General features: G+C 33.3%; 3 protein-coding genes across 5 annotated transcripts; all 3 read right to left on the minus strand.

The window, feature by feature from the left end:
• Window positions 1-4,905: 4,905 nt before the first annotated feature.
• On the minus strand, window positions 4,906-6,980 carry LOC108225273 (HVA22-like protein e). The gene is made up of 4 exons (XM_017400104.2): window positions 6,621-6,980; window positions 6,234-6,356; window positions 5,185-5,386; window positions 4,906-5,109 (listed from the first exon to the last, which is right to left on the minus strand). The coding sequence occupies exons 1-4, from the start codon at window positions 6,695-6,697 to the stop codon at window positions 5,092-5,094; spliced, it is 420 nt and encodes a 139-aa protein (XP_017255593.1). The 5' UTR covers window positions 6,698-6,980; the 3' UTR covers window positions 4,906-5,091.
• A 5,704-nt stretch (window positions 6,981-12,684) lies between these two features.
• On the minus strand, window positions 12,685-14,766 carry LOC108225459 (glucan endo-1,3-beta-glucosidase 8-like). The gene is made up of 2 exons (XM_017400322.2): window positions 14,282-14,766; window positions 12,685-13,903 (listed from the first exon to the last, which is right to left on the minus strand). Exons 1-2 carry the CDS (start codon window positions 14,632-14,634, stop codon window positions 12,781-12,783), a joined length of 1,476 nt encoding a protein of 491 aa, XP_017255811.1. The 5' UTR covers window positions 14,635-14,766; the 3' UTR covers window positions 12,685-12,780.
• Window positions 14,767-15,856: 1,090 nt separating this feature from the next.
• LOC108225460 (heavy metal-associated isoprenylated plant protein 7-like) lies at window positions 15,857-18,106 on the minus strand. 3 transcript variants are annotated; one of them, XM_017400326.2, is made up of 5 exons: window positions 18,000-18,106; window positions 17,647-17,902; window positions 17,232-17,431; window positions 17,029-17,116; window positions 15,857-16,571 (listed from the first exon to the last, which is right to left on the minus strand). In XM_017400326.2, exons 1-5 carry the CDS (start codon window positions 18,003-18,005, stop codon window positions 16,081-16,083), a joined length of 1,041 nt encoding a protein of 346 aa, XP_017255815.1. In that variant the 5' UTR covers window positions 18,006-18,106; the 3' UTR covers window positions 15,857-16,080. The 3 variants fall into 3 exon arrangements, with proteins under 3 accessions (XP_017255815.1, XP_017255814.1, XP_017255812.1); XM_017400325.2 differs by having other exon boundaries at window positions 17,997-18,106; XM_017400323.2 differs by lacking the exon at window positions 18,000-18,106 and having other exon boundaries at window positions 17,647-17,990.
• Window positions 18,107-19,119: the final 1,013 nt, after the last annotated feature.

Raw genomic sequence — 19,119 nt, forward strand, 5'->3', positions numbered from 1 at the left:
GGGATACCAAAAAGGACTAAAAACTAACAAGCTACATGACATTGTTGTCAAAGTATAAAGAACTAGACTGCTCATAAATTGTTGCTTCCTATACTTGACGGCTCGGATTTTGTGTATGGTACTCAGTGAGTCCATTCTTACCAAAAGAAATGAATTTAGTTTGGAGATGAGAGGCTTGAGGCGTTTTTAAGGTGTTTACTTTGTAGTTAATACTAAGTAGTTTAAGCACCTTGTAAAAATGTGAGTGAACATAGAGCAACGGAAACACTGAGCTATATAATGTGTTGAAAAGTTGGGTAATGGAACCGCTTTAGATTTCTTTATAGTGTATTGGCAGATGCTTTTGTTAAAGCTATGTTGGGAGATTACTTCTCGTGCTTGTTTGAATGATTTTCTACATTTTTGCCAATGGTTTGCCGTAAAAGAGGATGCACTAGAGTAAAAAAAGAAGATTAACAAATACAATAATTAGCGTGCTAGTGATCATACCAATATGGTTTTGCTTCCTCTTGTCCATCATTCAAATAACTAGTGCAACTAAAAGATGGGAAGGAAGAAAAGGCCTTCACAACCTAATTCTTTAAGTTGTCAGAATATAAGATTTGTTTCTTTTAGTTGATAGCAGACGCATGATCAAGTCGCAAGGGGACTGCTGGCTAGCCGGCTAAGGGACACTGGAGGGTTTTTTATTTTCTGAAGTTCGTGTCTCATCGTATTGAATGATCTTTTTGAGTTGCTGGGGCAAAGGCCACTGGGATCAACTCCGATGGTTGATCGGCATTTTTTGATTGGTGCCAACTTTGAAAAATATCATTTTTTATATTTTCTCACCTTTAAGTCATTTTTCAAATCCAATTTTTAACATGCGTTAAATTGATTGGCATTCTAGATGTCAATTTTTATTCATGACAGAGACCACAAATGAAATTGACGCTCTACTTCATGAAAAACCAACTTTTGACGCTCTTTATCACATCATTTTACTATTCATCCACATTCCACATATACAATTAGAATACTGACAAGGGTGTCATGTCATGTAGTTTTGGCACCCCTCGGCAGTCGGCATCCGTTATTGGAGTTGCTCATTAAGATCATGGTGGCAGCCAATTTCTGAATAATGAATTTTACGTAGCATGCTCAGATGTTTGTACATCTCGGATATCTGGGTTTCAGTTTGTCCTAATATGCATAATTAGCTCAAAGAAGAGACAGTGAGACTCAGAACACAGACTCTGATGACGGTTGTTATTAAAAAAATCAAACTTGGAATTAAAATAGAGGGTATAAACTTATAAAGCGAAGGATATTTTTATATTGTAATAATCTTTTAATGGTAGCGTGCGACTGTGCTAGCACATACGAGCGTTGTTAAAGTTAAGGAGGCACTTCATGTGCGGTCATTCAGCTAGCTTTGTTAGTTTTGAAAGGTATATTTTCATAGCCCCTGGTACAAAATTATTATTTCGAAGAAGAGACCACGTTGAAATATGCGGAAAAGAAGTGACTTATTTTTTGGAACGGAAATAGCATTTTGTTTTAAAGTTGGCTAGAAGCTTGAAAAAAAAGCTTGGCCAAGCTGGCTATGATAAATTTCAGCATGCTATGCATATCTTTCACCGATTTTGTAAATATCTTGTGATATAATTTGTTATGTTACCACTATGTACAACCGCCCACCTTGATTGTTTTTCTTTACCAGTAAAGACTTGTAAAAGGATGCGTTCTTGCTTTTGGTAAAGCTAATAGTGTATTTCTCAGATTCCTTTCGCACCAATTAACTCAAGGGAAACAGAGATGATTGATTGAACAGTGGTAAATTTTTAAGTGAAAGTTCTGGAGCACGAATATTGCACGCCAACAGAGATTTCTAACTTCTGTTTTCCTTTTCTTAAGACAAGCAATGTCAAGCATAGGTTTTACTTTTTACTCAGGATTTTACAATCTTCTTCGCACTCACAATTCACACTGATGTGAGCATCTCGATTCTCGAGTAATAATGTTTAAAATATTGAGCTAAAATTAAATATTGTAGCATTTATTTTTGGCTAATACAAAGTCAGAAACTCAATTAGGTTAGTTATGATAATTTTCGATAAGGATTCGTAGAAAAGCTATAATAACACGAGCAAATACAATTCAATATTCTTGTGAGATTTTGATTCTGAGATTAGATGGACGTGGTGGATGTGCACATGGTACTGTAAAATCACAAGGGGGAACGCATAGTCTTTACACTACAAATTTCTTCACAAACTTTAGCTGTACAATGGAAAAAGCTTACATAACATATCCAAGTATCTTGCTTTTGGGTCTCGAAAGAAACTTCGTACAAGTTGTTCGTCTCAGAGTACCGTCTAATCAAAGTTGATCAGCAATATTCTCTAGCTAATCTCTGCTCTAAATTAATTAATCTCATACTAGCATATTACTTGTATCTAAGCAAGGTGAGCATGGGTTTCAAAAGATGTGTTCCATACTTTCACATGGGGCTGTACAATATATATCTTTTCTACTTTTAACAAAAAATAATAAATAATACATAACTTTTTAGCTACACAAAAGAAATAGTAGTAATAAAATGAAAGTAGATATCGTTGTGTGGACGTACAGAACAATACGTAGCCGTGCATCAATGCATACGGTGTCGAATATGTTGGTATTAACTATTAATTATTATCTACTATATTTGTTTGTTAGGTCTTTACTACACATGCCTAGAAGCTTTTTGAGATTTAGAAGATAATTTACAAGTAATTCGTTCATTGTCATTGGCAGGAAGAAAAGATATTGATGCAACTTCAATTTTTAATCAAGAATTTGTGCCTTCATTTGCATGGAAATGGTTACTCGCTCACTCCCTCACAAGCTAGTTGATTTTACCCAAGCAATTTAGAATATATTTACCATCTAGTTACGTCATACGTAATATTATAAATTATTCTTATAATTTATTTAATACATAAAATTTTATTTATAAAACAAAATCTAAGAAACAAGTTATGTAAATATCCAGTCAACCTTAGACCATCTCTGACATCAAAATGATAGAATTTTAACATCATTTTGGCGTGAACACTACACCATATCAAAAATTCACTCCAACTCATCAACACAATATCTCAAATCAAATTGCAAGTTGGTAATTTATTATCATGTAATTTTTTTATAAATTTAACTATGTTTATGAATTCTGAATTTGCAAGGTGGTAATTTATTATCATGTAACTTTTTAGGTTTATTATGTTTATATTTTTAATTATTATATTGTGTATTTTATTTTTGAATTAAATTATTTAACAAACAAATTTTTTATATAAGAATATAAATTTATTAAAAAAACGATATTATCACTCGTTAGAGCATCTCCAAGAGTTGAGACTGTTAGCTAAAAATCTTATGTGTCATCCTATATGTCATCTAGTTGGTCCTTTTAGATAATATGTAAAAAAGGTTGAACTCCAACCATCACCATTTAACAAAAAAATTATAGATAACAAAATATCATTCAATAGATTTGTTGATTCAAAAAAACTATTAGGTATAATTTTAGCTTATAGTAATTATAGATAACACCATTGGAGTGAAAACCTTTACTAACAGGAGATGCTTGATATCAGAACGAACATATATCTACATAATTTATATACCTTTTTTCATATAAGTTTAAATCGAGCATTTAACTATTGATGTGCAAGGCCACAAGGGTGTATGTACAAATGAGGGGGATGGGGTTTACTCATGCCGGGCCTCAAACGGGCCGAGCCCCCATTTTTTAACAACTACAAATGAGACTCATTACCAACCCTGTGACTCTTCAAAGACTTGAGGTATTAAACATTTCTGGAGGACTGGCTCTCTCGTTAGCTTAATACCGTCTTTAAAATAAAATCCCGATTTATTAAAGTATTTTTGATTAATTTAATATAATATTTCATCATTAATTACATATTGATTTAATTAAAACAATTAATAGATCAAAAAATGTTAATATATCTGTATTATATTATAATCGGTGAGTCAACCGATTAATTTCAGTCACCAGTTTTCAATTTCTACGATCATGGCTAAACATAACAAATGGGGTATTTTTTTCTTTTAAATTAACAAATGGAGTACTTAAAACTGACAGGTTGATTTTTTTATTTTACTTGGCGCGGCAGTAAATTTCGCTGTTTAACAAAAAATTTGTGATGGCTTAATTATAAATATATTTTTTAAATATATTTGTATCCGACAAACAAATATCCTAGATGGCTTTGCTCGAGGGGGAAAAAGGAAGATAAAAGTTGGCCAAAGATTTTCAACCATTGATATACCTCTCCAGTTGCAGGAGATGAAGGCACTGCATCACCCCTTCGTGGATACGTGTCTCTCAGGAAACTCTTTTGCTAACCTCTAGGTTGCAGCACGTTCTTGAGTCACATACTCATCCAGACTCGAATACAAGCAAAACATTTGTCACTGATCAGAGTTATTTTTGTTAATGGTTTTTCTATGGTGTATTCATGGGCACATGTTAAACGGAGAAATTTTTGTGTTTAGATCATTTTGATTGGCTCATACCTCTTAATAATGATGGACCCCTTGCAAATACACCAACCACAGTACCACACCGATCAAAATGATTTAAATACAAATATTTTCGCACTTAGCATGTGTCAACAGGCACACACTAGACAAACCGGTTAGTTCGTTATAGGCAGCACGCAGCAGGGGCCGCAGGTGTGATCGTTTGCAGTTCTTTGCTTTTCTTAGAGCCAAAATCAAACCCCATTCAAGCAAGTACTAACACTAGTTACCCAACTGTACATATTAGCAACAAGCAAACCTATGCGTCAATACGTGTGTTTGCAAATTACAACAGACTAAAGAGATTTTTGGTTTAGTCATAGAGGGAGCGAGTTGAGTCAATTAAGTTGCTTAGATTTGATTACAACTAAAAACAGAAGATTCACAAACTAGGCATTCAGTGTTACATTAGAGGTCCACAGATAAAGGGAAAAACAAGAGGAATCACATTTTTCAGAAAGGAAAGATACATGACATCCCCCCTTGACTCGCTATCCTTGAATATCTTCAATTAGCCCTTCATGAATGATGGTCCTCCTACACAAAACAATTAAGAAAGTTGTGAGACTGTGTAAGAATCAAAACTCATACATGTAAATTCAAAGCACTCACTTTGTTAGGAGTCAAGAAATCAGCAAATTTATTCTTGAGCTTAGAGGTGTTAGGATACTGGCTGTGACGGAGTGCTCCCCCTGCATATTTCTTGAATAGTTGCTCTCTCACAAACTTCTCGTAAATGAAAGCAGCCCCTCGGAACTGAGGCAACACTAGCCATGCCACGAATGCTAGTTTCACATCATACCATAGCGGGAACCTGTGGTATTTAAAGCACATTAACATTGCAAGTTCAAATAAATTCAGATTTTACAATGCTAGTATCTTTTAAATGGGATCATCTCATGAAAGAGTTTGCCGACTCCTACAGTTTTTGGAAACTCTTTTGGATCCAATTATATACAAATACTATTTTAAATGAGCTTTAATTATTCCTCAAAAATAGATTTGGGTGCTCATTCAGGATCCAATATGTGACACAGGTAACATTTCTTACTACAAAAACTAGATGGAAGCATAAATATGTACTTACATGTTATTAAAATTCTTGCTTGTTAGGTCAACAATGGGAAGTTAAAATATGTGTTTGGTTGGTACATAGGTTTTAACTTTGGGTATTCAAACTTCCAGGAATTTATTTCCCAAATTAATGTCAACAAAGTAACTTCATCGAATATCTTCCGGAGAGTTTCAACTTCCTACATATTTGAATGTTAACCAAACAACTACTTAATGTAGCTGAATTTGCTTGTGGAAATAGGAAGAATTCAGTTAAAAGGGATGCTGCATTTCCTACAATAGATTTACAATTTGCTCTGACACATAAATTAGGGAATCCATTTGCAATCCAGTTAGCTACAAATTAGACATCCGACGAGCTCACTGACTGAGAACACATCTCGAGTTCAATTACAGACTAACTGGATCCCGAAGGAGCTCAATGGCTCCTCTTATATGCAATCGGTGGCTCAATCAAAATCCAATTTGTGACATATAACATCTCTCATTTCAAAAAATATAAGCAAGCATTTACACATAAGATACACATACAGAGAGACAAAACGGATGCGCGAGTGTGTTAATTAGCAAGATATGTATACACATACCAGTCCAAGACGGGTTGAAAGAGCATTTCAACAAGAGTGAGGAAGGAATAAAGGATCCAATATGCAAGCCACTGCTCATCATCCACCTTCGAGGTGCTCTCTATTGCCATCACCGACGCATATCTAAAAAAAATCATCAAATTTCATGTCATTATTTATATAAAAAAAATAAGGGTCTTCTGGATTTGCGTCGACTCACACTAACAACTTTTTATTTCGATAAATTATTTTAACAGTATCATCGTCATTAACGAGATTATTAATGAGATTAGAGTCAATATAAATTCATTACCTAACTAAAAAGCGGTTATTAATATGCCTAATGAACATAACAGAAAATCCGAAAAAATAAATTGAAAACTAGGTTATAGGATGAAGAGCACTTACAGAGGATACAACAACATGGTGGCTGGGCCAGCTAGGGTGTGAACGAAAGTGAGGAAAGTCCATAGACGATCTTCCATTGTTACTTTGTCAAGAGAACAAGAACAAGAGATAAACAAAAACAAATTTATGTAGAATAGAGTAGAGCAAGTGCAAAGAAAATGAGATGAAGTGAAAAAGAGTGGGTGGTAGTATTGGAAAAATGGGGTTCGTACTTGCTTTATAAATAAATATGAGGAGAGGGACACGACACGAGAGAGAGAGAGTGTGAACAGAGTTAGTTTAAGACGGGAGCCAAAGTATCAGATTCTGGCCTTAATCGTGTCGACTTAATCACCGCCCTTGTCCTAAATTACTCTCCCCATGTTGTCCTTTTTGGAACTGCTTTCTTCCTATGAGTTTGTGTAAGTGGTGTCAGTGCGTGGGGTCTACATATTTTCTGAATTTACCATTACCGAGTACCGACCTATTTATTTACTTTTTTATTTTTTCTTCTGGACCTGGAGCCCTTTTACAATCTTAAACAATTTTGTCTCTCGTTCACGATAACGCATTCTTCGGATATTAATCGTTTATGATTTTATTTCATTTTTTTTGCCAGAATCGTTTATGATTAATAGTTAATAACCTTTAAATCAATTTTGATATTTTAGTTTTATGGTTAGTTTTTATATTTTAACTATAAATAAATAAGAAATTCACAAACTTTTAATACAAATTTATAAGATTTTTATAAAAGATTATTTTTTTCAAACACATATTTAAAGATATTTATTTAATACATTTTATTATTTCAGTGATTTAAAGATATCTTAGATTGACGGTGAAAGTAAAATATGATCTCTGATCATCATTTTTGATCAACTCGGTGAAGATGTACTAAAATCTATGACATTTTCATTAAGTTATAAAAATATGAACTATCTGAAGGTAACGTGAATCATATGAAATTCAAGAAACATTTTATGATTTTTTTTTTTTTTATAATACAAATTATTAAATATTTAAAAGTATTTAATACATATAAAAAGAGTTTACATAAATTTAGATATTTAACATATGAAAAATAACTTGAATAGCATGTGAGTTTTGCCCGACAAAGAAGCGAGATTGTGAATCTTTCTGCGCGAGACCGACCTCTTGTTTTTTCATTTTAATATGTTTTGGGCTTCCGAGGCACATTTTATGAAATACGCACCCCCATTAAAGGTTAAATAGTTTATTGTTAATTTTTTTATTATGAAGTTCTTTTTATATATTAAAATGTTACTAGGAAGATAGCGTTTTACATTCCATCATCGTCAATCATTTCGTTTAAATTTCTCATTTTATTTATCTCAAATTATTTCACGTATATATATCTAATATAATTAATTATATGTTAAATATATATTTGTTTGAAAAATATTAAACGAAATAAAATTAATTTGAGTAAAAATTAGCTTGTGATGGGTGTTATGAACATTCATAACAATATTTATTTTTCTCATTTTAGATAATAGATTTTATTAATCGCAAGAACCATATTGGAGATGATAAAAATTTGATATTTAGAAAAAAATATTAATTATTATATACACATCGTTAACAATAAGTTATTTTGGTGAGTTTAAAAAGAAAATAACTCTTTTTGGTGACTCAACAGGAGGGAGTAAGGCCATTGAACACATTGGGTTCTTCTGAATTATGCTTTCCTCGAAGCACAAGTCACAATTTTATTTTATTTTAGACTTCATACTGTAGTTCATTTCTTTGCGTTTTTTGAATTTTGATGCACAAAGTCGGTCATACATTCGTACCCCACATGCCTCACCTAGTCACCTGCATTTTCTTTTTATTCTGAACCATGGATCGTTCTGATAAATTTTAAAAACATTTCTTATAGGCGATGTTCCGTACATCAAACTTTTTTACAAATTAAGTGACAGATAAATAACCATTTTTAATTAGCTGATTAATGTGCATAAGGGGTCTCATTATTATTAGTGCGAGAGAACCGATTTTATATCACCAATTAAATTAGGAAAAAAAATTTGAAAACACTTATTTGGATATCTAGCATTTTTTTTGAAGTAAAAAAGTGGATTAGAAGTAATAAGTAAATTTTTGTAATTTTTATAATTTTGGATATGATTATACTTTTTTTATAATTTTGAATAAAATTATATTTGTTATAATTTTGGATGATTTATGATGTATGTTGGAATTATAAGGGTAAAATGATAAATATATTGTCATTCAGATATTTTAATATAATTGTTATCAAACAATAAATTTCTTTCAGTAAATTTTTCATTCAGGTTAATTCTTCATTCAGTGTATTCAGCAAATTTAATGACTCATCATTTTTTATTCAGTTTTATCAAACAACCTCTAAGAGTTATAAGTGATTAAGAGGGGTGTATTGAATTGAGATTTTAAAGCATTTTTTTTTTTGCATTCATGAAATCCGAGGGTATTCGATTGGGATTGTTTGAAATCCATTAAAATCTTGAGGTATTCAATTGAGATTTCAAATTATGCTACAAAATCTGGTGGTATTCGATTGGGATTTTAAATTATGCTTTAAAATCCGATGGTAGTCAATTGGGATTGTTTAAAATCCATTAAAATCTGATGGTATTCAAATGCTGATGGATTTTTTTTTCATTTCATAAAATGATGGATTTTGTGGCATTCTTCAGTGTATTTTAAGTTTTTTGAAATCCCACCAAAATCAATGGGATTTTGAAGCATTGTACATAAATATTATCAACTCTGCGACATTTTATCAAGAATCCGCACAAAATTAAAATATCATACAATCCATTAAAATCCATAGACAAAAAACAATCCATTAAAATCCCAATCGAATACACCCCCGTAAACTGTTTAAAAAATAAGCAGAAGTTCCGGAAAAAAAAGCTAAAATTCTCAACTTTTTTACAAATATTTTTTACACAAATTGATCAATAAAAATGAAAGTCGGGTTCTTGGGAAATTACAATCTCATATGTAATTTTTGATCATATTTTTAAAAATAGTTTTTAAATTTGACAAATATATGAAAATATTATGTCTAAATATTATATATATCGGATTGCGTAGATACCCGGAAAGAATTATCTGGTATCTACGCAATCCAATATATATAAATACTAGTTGAGAAGCCGCGCGTTGCGGCGGCCTATAAAAATTATATTAATGATTTAATATTAATTTTTTTAGAATAAAACAATTTTGTGGCTGTCTATAAAAAGTATATTAATGATTCAAAATTAATATTTGTATGATAAAATAGATTTTATATTGTAAAAATCTTAATGTAATACCAATAATAATATATAAAATTGCAAAATTGGACTATAATTTATGGTGAAAAAATGAAAATAAATTTACACACGTAATTAACAATTTAAAGTACGACGAATCTTAATTTTATTTGTGCTTTTTTGAAAAGTAATCATATTCTTACATCGTCACCTTCCTCCAATTTTTTTGAATTGATCGTGCACAAAAACATCTAATTTAAATCCGCGAGATAATAGTCTATAACTACCCTTGCTTGTAAGCACCTTTATTTTTTAATCAACCTTCACTTATAAGTTGTTTGAACGGAGCAAACAGATAATGGATGAATAATTTTTTCTGTATACAAAGTAATTCATATAAAAATTAACAACAACAAACATGTTCGATGAACAAAACAAATATCATAAAAGAATAACCAACAAACATACATCACTAATAGTTAATTTATTGATATCATCCATCAATATCATGTCAAGATTATATTCTTTTCCCATGCTTGGATTTGTCGACTCCCACGTAGCGGTCGATAACTACCTTTGCTTGCAACAACCTTTATTTTTCTAATACTGTATAAACAGCTTTCAGCTATCGTTACAGAAGAACGGCACCATCTAGTTAGAAATCGAGCAAGAATCTAGTTAGAAATCGAGCAAGAGAACTATCACCAGAAAGAGGTAGGGTTGTGGCATTGAGAGAGAAGGTTGTGTTTATATAATCCAAAACCCTATAATCTATAGGGATATTTATAGGTGCAGAGAGATTTGTGTGCTACTCTTTCCTATAATTAAATAATCGGAAACAAAATCAGATAAAAAATTTCAAGCTACTATATTCCATAAATAATCTGAAACTTGCTTCTAATATATCCAAAATTAAAAAAGGTAATTCTAATTTTTGATATTTTTCATCCAAAAATTTCATAAAATTAGAAAAATAGAACGGAACGATGTGAGAGGCGCCACATACACGCCCCTCGCTTCTCCTTTATATAAGTATATTGATTGTGTCTAAATATTACGTAGATACCAGATAATTCTTTCCGGGGGCAGTCGCCCTCCTGGTCACTGGATAGCCCCAGAAAGCCATCTTCTAATTCTACAGTAATTGACTAGGCTAGCTCACTTCTCAATCATTTATACGAAGCTCTCTGATATGATGGCAAATCCAACGGTGGTCTTATCCAAATTTGGGCCGGTTATTGTCTAGATTTTTTCAGCAGTCGTCCAAATTTAAAATACGAACTAACTTAAAATTTTCATTTTTTAAGTCATCATTTTGAATTTTTTGGACTCTAATTCTTCAAAAACTGGTAACCAGGGAGGCAGAGCTTTGTTATTCATATTTCATCACTTAGGCGTGGCTGACTCCACCTCCCTCCCCGAATGGAACACACCCACACCCTTCTTTTCCTGGCTAAAAATATATTTTTTAGAAAAAGAAAAAAAAGCAGCCAGGGAATTAGCCGGCTTTTCTTTAATAAACTCTTGATCAAAAAGAGCCTGATTTAATTGTTAAAAAGTAATCAAAGATAGTCCATGCTGAGCAAGTCCAGCTGCATTATTCTATACCAAAATAGGCCTAGCTTAAGTACTCAACATATACCTTCCATTAGCAACGACTAACGCGATGCAAGCCCAACTCACTCAGGCTTACACGATTCTTTCTTTTACTCATGGATTATGTTTGTGTGCAAACGAAAAAAACTACTCTATCCATCCCTCCTATTTCTATAAACTTTTTTTTTCATAATGTTCTATTCAATTCTATACATTTCAAAACTTTCTTAAAATAGTAAATTTTTATAATATAAAAATCTCACCCACCCACTACTTCCATTTACTTAGTCTTTCTCTTTCTCATTACTTTACACTACTTTCTACACTTTTCTTAATCTCAGTGTCCAATCCAAACGTATACATCCGAGAGGGACGGAAGGAGTATAATATACTCCCTCTGTCCCTCTCATTTCTTAACATTTTTTTTGACTGCTTGACACGCATTTTAATGCGCTTATAAAACATAGTTCTGCAACTTTTTTCTAAAATTTTCTTTTTCTGAATAAAAATTTAGACATTAAATTTTTATTCAGAAAAAGAAAATTTAGAAAAAAATTATAGAATTATGTTTTTAGGCGCATTAAAGTGCGTGCCACGCCCCCGTCCCCCAATGTTAAGAATTGAGAGGGACGGAGGGAGTACTGGTTTATATTTCAATTATTATTTTAATTTATTCTTGTGAGATTTCATTCTTATGTTAGCAAAAGTATTATTATTTATCGAAACCAATAAGAATAATGATCGTGACACAATTTAATGAGAGAACAATTTTTAAAATTTTGAAAAATTAATATAATTGTCCGGAGATCCTAATCTTTTAAACAAAATGACCCTAGTGCTCGAAGATATCGAGGTGAAAATTGACCCGGGACACTAAATGTACATGTATGAATGATTAAACGACACCAAATGTAAATAATATGACAGAATCAAAGAGCCAGAGGCCCGCGGCAATATAGAAAGTTTGCACCGAAAAACATTGGTCTTGCCTTGGACAGGGTATTTCATTCCAGTAAATCAGTTTTGGACCTTTGGTAATTGGTACAACACAAATATGCAATGATAAAATGAACACTACTTTAAGTGCTTAATAATTGGGCATATGTTTTTTCGCAGCTTTACAGGTATTGCATGGTACACTTAAAAGCTTCAAAATTTGCAGCTACGTACCCTCCCCGGGACCGCATTGGAAAAGTGCCGGATAATTCGTGTATAAATCAGCGTATAAAAATTACCATTTATATCCTGGGTTTTAAGTTAGTGTTCTACAGAAACTACACAATGAAGAAGGTTCCTTGGCATCTTAAAGTAGGCACTTAGGATACAACCAGCAGAAAAACTATAATTCCCTCAAGAATTGCTAATAGTATGTACCATATCTTTCTGTGTAGCAAAATTTTCGATGAACCACGAGCAATCATTATCGGAAACCTGCACTTATCATCCGATGGATCTTCATCCGTCAATGTTGCCAATCCTGAAAAATCGCAGTCCCAGCCATTCTGATTTTTAAACTGGAAGTACATATTAAATGCATAAGACGCGTTCTGTTTACGGCTTAAATGATTGCAGGATGATCCAAAACCCAGAGCAGTGCAATCCGAGAGGCTACAAGCATAATCAACGTTACTAGCCAAATCATCCAGTTCCTTGACACGAGGGTTCAAAACACACCATTTTTTAGGCATGTAGCGAACGCCTTCAACGGGTACTAATCCTTTGTTTTGTTGAGCACCCGAGAGGTCTAATTCATATTTTGGCTTCCCATCAAACTCAAATATGCCCCAATGCCTCTCAAAGAAGCCCGGAGCAATGCTCTTAGTGTCCTCATCGACAAGGCTAAAGAGATAAACATGTATGACACCTTTTCGGGCAGGGGTTCCATTTCCATTTAAGGCATGCTGGATCAATCCTTGGTTGAATCTTTTTGCACTGTCTGCATTAGCGTGCTTATCTCCATCAGTTGGCCATCCCACTTCTCCAACTATGATCTTCAACTCGGGATATCCAGCTTTCTTTAAAGACCAGACAAGTGTATCAAAATTGGCATCAAACACATTGTTGTAGACATATTCCCCGTCTCTGACAGGCTTGTTTAATCCATCAAAAAAGGCGTAATCTAGGGGGAAATAATTGTTGCCATAGAGACTGAGAAATGGGTATATATTAACAGTAAAAGGGGCATCATTCGCGTATAAGTACTGGATTATTTCAATAGTGAGATCACGAATTTCTGGCCTGAAGTCACCAGCAGAAGGAAGTGGATTTGACTCCGGGGAGTAATAGATGTCAGCATTAAAGGGAACTGTTGCTTTTATCTGCGATCCAAACCCGGCATGGTTGAGGGCTTCCTGCACATTCTTGAGGGCTGGTAATGTGTATGGTAGGTATGTTGCATTATACGTTTGAAGGAAAGGTTCATTGCCAACCGCGACATACCTGCAAGATAAACCAATAAAGATGCATAACAAGCCAAGCCATGTATAGATTACATAAAAATCAACAATGAATGCATAATTTAGCTAAAAAGGGTACCAAACCAACCAACAGAACATCTGGATATGATTTTTGTACAAGAGCTTAATGAAATATCTGGCAACCTTTCTTACATTACATGTGTTAAAAAGGTAACAAAACATGGAGCACATAACATATGCTCAAGAAGAAGCAAAATTTGGATTGAAATATGCATAAAATCTAAAATCACAAAGCAGAGAGAACGGATAAATATTTGCAATGTATAGACACTTTTTCTCTTGAACCGAACATTATAAATGAAGAAAGAAAAAAATAAAAAAGGAAAATTGGTTACTGAACTTGATATCTACTCCACCTGGGTAGAAATAATTTGTGACATTCTCTTCAACCCAAGCAACTGCAACACTGGAGTCCTGACTCAACTGCATTAACATGAAATTAGGAAGAGCCAACATGACTTGAATGTGTGTGCCTCTCAAAGCTTCCATGATCTTCGGGTCTGCCTCAAAAAGCTTAACTTTCTCAATACCATTCTCCTTCAACATTTCAACTACCTGAGCCGGTGGAAGTTGATGGCTCGTCATTGTTCCCCAGTTCACTCCCACACTTGCCCCATTCGAAACCACTCCCATTATACATACCACAAGCATTGTTTCCCGCAAAATATGACATGCCAATTTTGTTCCTACCATGTTTTTTAGGCTTAACTTTGCAAATGATTTTTTCTTGAATGCTTTTTGATAGAGAGAGCAGTTTTATTACTCTTAAATTGTATTTACACACACGAGAGTTTGGTGCTTCTTGGCTTTTCAGAAACTTTAAGAAGTGAAAAATCTACGAGAAAGGTAATATAGAAAACAAGTGGAGATTATATGAAAGATTCCTTGCTTAATTCAGTTATACAATTGTGTACTAAAGTACCAAAACATGCCACTTTGGCCCCCCAAAAGTTCTCATCGCCACTGCGTGATATACCACCAATTTTAAACAAACTATTATGAATGTATATACTATCGGGCTTTCTATGGTTTGGGTTTCCAGGCAGCTCCATTCATGGTCCCTGGATGGCCCCAGAGAGTCATCTTCTAATTCTAATTGACTAGGCCAGTCCACTTCTCAATAAATTTTAGGAAGCTCTTCTGATACAATTTAATGAGGTATTAATTTATAAATTCAATAGATAATGCAAATGCGCGGAAATCATAATTTTGTTAGATAATAGGACATGTGCTCGAAAATATTGAGGTAAAATTGACTACGGGATATTAAGTACATGTATGAGCGATTGAATGACCAGAATGTGAAGAATCTGATAGAATCTAAGGGGTAGAGATGGGTTCATTCCCGAAAATTAGTTTTTGGTACACCATAAATACACAATGATATGGTCGGGAAGGATGGAAATGATATGATCGGGAAGGATGAAATACTTTGATCGTAGTTTGATCGATTCATTTCAGTAAATTAGTTTTTGGTACACCCCAAATACACAATGAATGAAATGGTTGGGAAGTATGTTGTATTTGGCAGGAAGAATGTGATCTGTAAAATATGGAACAATAGAGTCATACTAAATAGAGTAAAATATAAAACTCTAGAACTTTTGAGCTAAATCAAATTATAGATTTGGCGATTTATTTTATAAAAAATGATATTTTTTAATAACAAACAGTTTTTAAGGACAGAATGAGACCTTAATAGCACTTCGTTGTGGAAATAGTTTCAGAAAACAAAGTTCTTGTTTAATTTCTAGAATCATGAAATTACCTTAATGCATGAAAGTAACCACCTCGGGTATGGCAGGTAAACGTGCATATACACCCTTGCAGATCGCTACTTGCAAGAGTAAAACAAAAACCAAAACCAAGTACCAGTACCTAACAGTATATCATATATTATTCTATGCAACACCAATTATAGTAACTTAAAAAGGTACAAATCTCATAAAAATTCTACAGCCGTTTGTAGATTTATAAGACAGGGCCACATGTAGAGCATAACGAGATATCAGAAAGAGAGTTTATGTTTAAGTAGAGCTAACCATTCCATGGCCACACTACAGACCATGTTCACAGACTCACAAGCTCACTCTTTATTTTACTATTATCTACTAAATTTGTTCTTTATACCTTTCAAACTCACATAACTGAGCATGCATTCGGGTTCTCATCGCTGAAAATCTGCGGTGCTGGAGGGTAAGGGTCCGCCACCCTTGGAGGATTGTTCTGGTAATTCTGCGGTGGGAAGTAGTAGAAAAACTCGTTCTTTTTGACCAGCTCCATCACTTCGTTTTTCTTCTCATTTTCCCCTGTTGCTGCCACAGCCACTTCCTCTGCCTTAGCTGCCTCTTTCTCCCCGCCTTCTTCTTTCTTCTCTTTGCCGTCTTCTGGCGCTGCCTGAGCTGGCTCTTCGGCTTTCTTACCTTCTTTGTCACCGCCCTCACCATCTTTCTTCTCTTCTGTAGCTTCAGCACCCTTGACCTCTTCTTTCTTTTCCTCTGGTTCTTGCTTGATAACAACTGCATTCTTCCCGGTTTTTTTGTATACATATTGAACCAAGTTTGGAGGGTCAAATACTCCTTTCACTGTCACTTGTGAGCCCTTTAGATCCGGGTCTGCAATCTCAACCCCTGTGAATTGAAGTCCAAAGAAAATCCATTTAATCGAAAAATCACTGGTATCATATATATACACACTAAGTTCACAATGTAATTGGTAATGTAGAATGGCAGAGCTCACACAAAATATACTTACTAACCGAAAACAATTATAGAGAGTTGGCAACGTAAAATGGTATTAAACAAGTCTAGAGATCGAATAAATAACTTAATTACCAGTAAGCTGACAATGATTGATAGCAATCAAGATCAATTATTGACTTAATAGGCCGGAAAAAGTAAAAACAGAAAAAGATCAATGGAATATCAAGAAGTGGTCCTTTTATTCCAAGTCAGAGAATATACAGATTGTAATGGACTTGTAATTGAATATGCAATGGTGAAACCCTTTATAAGATGATATAAGATTCAAGAAAAGAAAATTATTAAGACCTCACAAGAGGAATCATTAGTATTTTATAATAATCACCTTTCATTCGTTCAATACGTTTCTTGATCTCCTGAGCACAAGCTTCACAATGCATGTGTACTTTCAAAACCACTGTTATGACCTGAGGCTGCAAATACATATGTATACCCCATAAGGAATCCCAACAACAATCATTTTATATCCTACATCTACATTGAAAGAACCAACAAAATAGAGAAACTATAATTAAAAAAATTTATAACCTCCTCTTTTTTCTCTGGCGGTTTGGGGACTTCTTCCTCGGCTTTTTTGGGTTCTGCAGGCGGTGGAGGAATCGGAGAAAGAAGCTCAACTTGGCGGTGACTCTTACACTGAACCCTAGCCAAAACTTTGAGTGGATCTGCCTTGTCACCTTTCACCACAACCTTGTGAGTCTTACAATCAGTCACCACATCTTCAACACCTGCACAAAATCAAACCATTCTAATGTTTTGTTACATGTACAAATTATCAAATCAACTTCATTCTTTTATTAATCAAAATTTAGATCAACAAACGACCAACTTCGCATCTTCTAGGTACTCACTAACTTTTCATCTCGATACAAATTATATAATCATTCGAATTCATAATATGATTCCATTGTAAAGCATCACTAAGAAATTGGATGATCGTTACCTTGAAACCCCTTGAGACATTTACGAACTTTTCGAGCACATCCCTCACAATGCATGTAAACTCTAAGCACAATTTCTTGAGGTGGTGGAGGCGGCGGTGGCTCTTTTGGTGCTTCCTCAACTTTTGCCTCATTTGTGTTAGATTTCTCTTTCTCCTCTTTTGCTTCTTCTTTCTTCTCCCCTTCATCTACTAATTTCTTTGGCTTTTCTTCTACCTTCTTTTCCTCTACTTTTTGTTCCTCCACCTTCTTTTCTTCCTGCGACATCATTAAAAAACATACAAAATCAATCGAAGAACATATCAAATAATTAAATACAGATCATATAAGAAAAAAAAATGTTTCTAGAGACCACCCCCATTGCAAAGAGATAAGCTTGAGCTTCGAAGGTGGGATGTTTGTACGTATGCAGAGATAAAAGCTGGAGGGTGAATAGGTGCTTGTTTTTGAGTGTATTTAGTAAATAAATTTTACGAGTATAATTTAATACTAAAAAATAAAAAGTGGGGGACATCTAGATCTGCAGCAACAGCACACTGTGATGACTGTCATAATATTCGACGTGGCAGCAGCTGGAGGTGTCAGTGCCACGTGCATTGTCAATGTTTTCATCGCCCTTCGTGCTTACGACAAACTTTCATCTTGTAACCGTTTCGTTGCATGAGAATTTATCATTTTGTAACATTTTCAATTCCCTACGTTTTTCTCGCCGAATTATAATACAAAAGTCCTAAACGTAGTAACGGCTGGTGAAATAAAGTTTTCTGGGGTTTGGTAAGTATAGGAAAAGCTATGTTACTTTAATAATTAATTTTAAAATTATTTTATACAATGTTGTGATAAATAATATTTTATTAATATTTATTTTGTAAAATGTTCTGATTAATAATTATTGGCCTCTGTCCTCCCATCCTTTAGCTTACAAATAATATAACCAAACTCAAAACAGAACTAAAACATACATCTATATTAGATGAATATAAAATATGACTAAAAATAAGTAAATCCAAAGATAATTTTACTAATGCTTGGGCAAAATATATTCTCACTCATAAATAATTATTAAATAAAGTTGAGATAAAATAATATCTATAAATTTTAAATATGTAAATATGTTGTAGAGCTATTATTATTAATGAAAATAATTTTCTGATTAATTTGTAAAAAGTTAATTAGTATTATAATATAAATTTTTAAAATATTTTTTAAAAGACAAAAAAAACCGTCAAGAGCAAAAAAAAACTTTTCAAAAGGAGCGATTTATAAATTTATTAAATACTATTTTCCATCTTGAATATATGATTATTTTTCCATCTATATTATACATCTATATTATTTTACTAAAATGCTAAAAAAATAATATTAAAATCTAAACTATAAATAATAATTTTTGATCCCGTGCTTCGCACGGCTAGTAACATATTATTATAAAAAAGAAGAAGATGACATATAATTATGATTTTGGGATTGAAGAC

The sequence above is a fragment of the Daucus carota genome, chromosome 6 (assembly GCF_001625215.2).
Source record: "Daucus carota subsp. sativus chromosome 6, DH1 v3.0, whole genome shotgun sequence".
NCBI lineage: Eukaryota > Viridiplantae > Streptophyta > Magnoliopsida > Apiales > Apiaceae > Daucus > Daucus carota.